The 5,083-nt window shown below is 48.2% G+C and overlaps 1 protein-coding gene across 1 annotated transcript in view; it reads right to left on the bottom strand.

Moving 5' to 3' along the window:
- LOC135829020 (uncharacterized) overlaps window positions 1–4,393 on the bottom strand; it is a 6,749-nt gene extending 2,356 nt beyond the window's left edge. Inside the window, exons 1-2 of the mRNA XM_065341420.1 lie at window positions 4,155–4,393; window positions 2,037–2,150 (exon numbers count right to left, since the gene is read on the bottom strand). Coding sequence (XP_065197492.1) covers window positions 2,037–2,150; window positions 4,155–4,214 — 174 coding nt within the window. The 5' untranslated portion in view covers window positions 4,215–4,393. The remainder of the gene's footprint in view (window positions 1–2,036; window positions 2,151–4,154) is intronic.
- Between the last annotated feature and the right edge of the window lie 690 nt (window positions 4,394–5,083).

Raw genomic sequence — 5,083 nt, 5'->3', positions numbered from 1 at the left:
ATTAAAATTTCACCAGTTGTAGTCTTCGGGGTGCTGAGTCGAATGGTCTTGGTCCGAGGAAGCTGAGACGCTCCCTTCCTACTTGAATCCCAATCGAACTCGCGCACTTCCACCGAAACTGGGTGACTGCGCCCTACTAGATGGGGATTTGTATGCAAAATGTCACTAAAAGCGCCGTTTCGTTCTTATAAAAGCACGGATGACCGCGATTGGCCCATATGTTGTAGTCTTTTGGACGCTGAGTCGACTGGTTTTGGTCCGAAAAGGCTGCGATGCAGCGTTCCTCCTTTATTCCCAATCGAACATGGTTGAAGAAGCGGTCACGTGGTCCTGGGTGCCCAAATCACCTGGGCACCACGCCAGCAGGTGACAACTTTCACACGAAGGTTCAACTCGAGTTCAACTCGAGTGACAGGACTGCACCCAAAAAAGGTCAAACAGGCTAGTAAGTTGTACCCTGCAGGCACGGTGACCAGGTGACTGGTGTACGCAGGAGCACGTGACCGCTTCTTCAACCATGTTCGATTGGGAATAAAGGAGGAACGCCGCATCGCAGCCTTTTCGGACCAAAACCAGTCGACTCAGCGTCCAAAAGACTACAACATATGGGCCAATCGCGGTCATCCGTGCTTTTATAAGAACGAAATGGCGCTTTTAGTGACATTTTGCATACAAATCCCCATCTAGTAGGGCGCAGTCACCCAGTTTCGGTGGAAGTGCGCGAGTTCGATTGGGATTCAAGTAGGAAGGGAGCGTCTCAGCTTCCTCGGACCACGACCATTCGACTCAGCACCCCGAAGACTACAACTGGTGAAATTTTAATTTTTGCCTTAACTTCCCCTTTAACAATAATGGGGATGGGACTCCCACTCCTGATTTGTCTCAAGACCCAGGATTCCTACTTGCCGATGAGTGACTGAGGGTACGTTGGCAACACCTAGAACAGAATTCACCAGAACAGCGCATTTGCTTGGGACTGCACCTGTTCTGGGTCGGCCAGAAGATCTGCTCACTCCGGCCTCGAGGCTGGAGCAGACCGAGCGGTTTCATTTTTTCACAGTGAAACCTGGCGGGAACAACAATTTTGGTCCCAAATGATCACATGCACACGCTTTCGGGTTGCACTTGGCATGCAGTCTTTGTACCATACTAAGCGACAATAGTGACTCGTACGCAGTTTGGAGAATGAAACCAAGTTTGACACACTTTTCACATACCGTAGTAACGCACATACACCGGTAGTAACGCACGTATAGGCGCATGTGCCCGTATTCGGATATAAGCGCACTCTCACTGATAAGCACATGCTCTCATAGGCGAAGCACTACCAAAATTCTCACTTTGACACAATCCCGGATAAAAGTCAGCAAGCAGCATACAGGAACCCTGAAACTGACACTACAAGACCTAGTCAAACACAAAGACTCTGGCAAACGAACTCTGATCATGCATGCGCGTTTAGGTGAAAACATTTCATTTTTGAAAATTGGATCCGTAGCAAAAAAATCACGTATAAGCGCATGTGCCTATATGTGCGTTAGTACGGTACTATGGTAAACATGCTTTGTTTCTGGAGGACCACCCGGTAGCCATGAGGCTACTCCACACGCACCAGTTGTTCGTTCAATACTGTTCTAGATCGTGCCAACCAAACATGCCCCTAACACTCCCTATCTTCAATCAATGGAGTGGGTTGAACTGGGTTCTAACAATGAGTGATAATCCCACTAGTGACCGAGTAGACCTGCGGGACGTAAGTTGCAATATACATGGCGATAATTCCCATAGCCCACTGCACGACAAACCATAAGGCTCTCATGGATGATATTCACACAATTGGACTGACACCCAATATGTTTGTATGTACATTATACGCCTATACCACCCCCCACCCCACACACACACACAACGTGCGGAGACACACACACACACACACACACACACGCACACACGCACACACACACACGCACACACACACACACACACACACACACACACACACACACACACATGCAGATGCACGTCACGACTCCTACCTTGAGATGTGTCTTATGAGCACCAGTGCAGTGTTTGGCGTTGACTTCTTGCATTTCTTCTGTCAGCTGCAGGTCAAGACTTTCCGGAATATCTGATGCCGCCATCACCGTAATCTGAATACAGACAAGGTAGAGATCAACAGAGAATATTAAAACAGTGCTAGGGGCCTACGACCCTGGTTTTTGGTAGGCTGATCACAGTCTCAGGGTTCTAACAGTTAGCCAAAGGGGGTGAGGAGGTGCAGCGCCCCCCCCCCCCCCCACCCCCCCCCAAAAACAAAACTCTGATAGCGCATCCTACTCGTTTAGTTTCATTATTTTTTGTGTTTTGTTGCAGTTCACACAACTAGATTGTTACGGGTGCTCGCTGCGCCCGTACGTTGCACGTTGTGTGACAAGGCAATAGTGGAACATGGAAAAATGGGTGACTGCTTGTTTCCCTGCCGGGTAGACCTGTTCGGAACGGGGGACGACCAAGTAGGAGAAATGCTCAGCAGGATGCAAGTTCACGTTATTATGTATCCACAAAGGTACTTTCCCTTGCTCGCCAGAGCAGCTGCATCCACCAAGAGGAAGAGCACTCGCCTTTCAACTGCAACGCTAGCCGGGCAGCGGTTAGGGTCCAGCGGATAATGCTCCGAAAATGTTCGTATAATGCTAATCATAATGCTCCAAAAACTACCCTGTAATGCTGATTATAATGCTTCAACAAGGGCTATAATGCTCTTGGTTTGGAACAAAAATGGAAGAAAGGCTGCACATTGTCAAACTTCCAGGAAAGGATGCATTTAGCCGATCTGCCTCTGAAGCTGCTACAATATCCCTCACGAGCTCCACCACTTCTTAGCACATGATCGCGTCTCCATAGGCTGCTCTCCATTGCAACTTTGATGCAGGGCTGTGGCTGAATACTGGGTGTATCAAGTCTTTTTCCTTGCTTATCCATGTAATGAGAGGTGAAACCATTATTGCGGGTGATCATTTGGATGCTGGAAGCCTATCATGGGAAGTGGTATTCCTGCCTGCAGACAAGCTGTCACTGCTTCCACTCTGTGAAAAATGTCTTTATCTGAAACAGCTCACGTGAGGCCAGTTCCTGAGAGACGATCTCAGATCGAGATCCCTCCCATTTGCGGAAATCCTGAAAACACGTGGTCAGAAGGTATTTTGCCGCTCTACATCCTCTGCTTGCGCTGTCTTCTGATCCTGCGGTTCCGTGGAGACAAATGGTTGGCCATAATACTCTTCTTTTCTGATAGCACTTGATTGTAGGCCTTGCATTACAATCGTTCACGACGAACTGTATGTGCTTCACCAGGAAAGTAAGACACGCGCTCCTGAGCACTCAAATCGACTTATTACAGCGTCCATGAGAAATCCTAGTTCTTTTCGAGCCTGCCGAGCTGGACTCGGCAAAGGCAGTTGTTTGGAACAAGTTCTTTCTGTTTATAGCCGCTCCTTCATCCAGGTCCAAATTTATCAATGGATCAGTGTTTACTTCAGTATCGCTAGAGATGCTTTGGCCAGAGCCTATGGCATAAAAGGAAAACTCCGCTTCGTCTGTTTGATATTCACTTCGCGTACGTCTAGTCTCCTCCATGGCTCTCCATGATTTCTAAAAAAGGAACTCCTCGTAAACCATCGTTACGGATTCTGTGTAACAGCCTCAGTTGCAATTTGGGCATGCTACATCGCCTGTACATTTACCTGACCACATTGCTACATAAAGACTTCATGTAGCAATGACATTACATGTATGTAGTCAGGTAAATGTAGCATTGGTGCTAAAGATGTTACGTGTCTACACAATCACAAAGTCATGTGCCGGTACAATACAACGGCGTTGCACCTCATGACTTTAGCCGATTGTTGTCAAAAACCTGATATTTTCCGACATTATCCACTAAGAAACTCGTTATGCCGCTCAAACCTCACATAATGCTCATCTTGTTCCTTTCTAATGCTCCATAATGCTCTGACGCTCGGATACTCTCATAATGCCGAATATAATGCTGGCATTATCCACTGGACCCTAGCAGCGGTCGCAAAAGAATCAATGAATTTTGTAATGAACGACAACCGCTAGACTGCGCATTGCAATGTTCGCTGTCGTCTCACCTGTAAGTGTAAGCAACACCATAGCGCCCCAAACGCTAGACGTCCATGACCACCAGCCATACTGCTTTACGCAGGCGTAGGAACGCTTGGACCTGGAGCAATACTCTAACTGCGAAATTTCGGAAAGAAGACAAAATACTAAAAATAATAGAAATGAGAAATCACTGCTTCTGATCTGATATGAATGAGTGAATGACAGCTCTGATGCAGTGGTTGCGACTGTCTGTAAACTAATAAAAGATGCAGGCGAAGAGCGGGAAGTCCCGAGTTATATTCTCGCCTGTTCTCAAGTGATGTCATCTTTCCCGCGTGGCACTTGTGCTAATGGAATTTGTGCTAAGTAGCCGGTAGATCTCTACTACGTACTAGGTCACTACAATGTCATGCAGGTGTGATGTCGGTAGGTTAGAATGTCGTCCGTCTGCGGGAGATGGGAGGTCGAGGGTCGACAGGAGATGCTTGCATGGGGGCACTGCACTGAGACCTAGCCTGCAGAGTCAGTGCAGACCCGGGCAGATCAGCCATAGCAGTACACAGTACCATGGTACAGGTCAGTACAAGTCCAGGCCGAAGGTCTATGAGTCTGTACGAGTCGACGACGGCTACCATGCTACGGACCGCAGACTAGCAACTAGTGTAGACCTGGTAGACTAGATCTGCACTGCAGTCTAGTGAAGACTAGTGCACGCAGGACATGTTACATTGTACGTGACTCGGTGTCGGCAATCCGGTGATGTAAAAAAACAGGGGGCAGTATGAAGCGACGGACCATGTGTCCGGGACATCGACTTCGATGGCGACCCGGCGACACATCGACACTGAACAACTGGTTAGCCTAGGACTTGTTGACTAGGAGCAAGATCCACTGGATGCCCAAGCGTGACTGCATGCGACATCCACAGTGGCATTCCCGTAGGCGTAGACCATAG

This window comes from Sycon ciliatum, chromosome 13 (assembly GCF_964019385.1).
Source record: "Sycon ciliatum chromosome 13, ocSycCili1.1, whole genome shotgun sequence".
Classification (NCBI taxonomy): Eukaryota; Metazoa; Porifera; class Calcarea; order Leucosolenida; family Sycettidae; genus Sycon; species Sycon ciliatum.
Note: the sequence above shows the minus strand (reverse complement) of the source record. Positions and strands in the feature narration are given on the sequence as shown.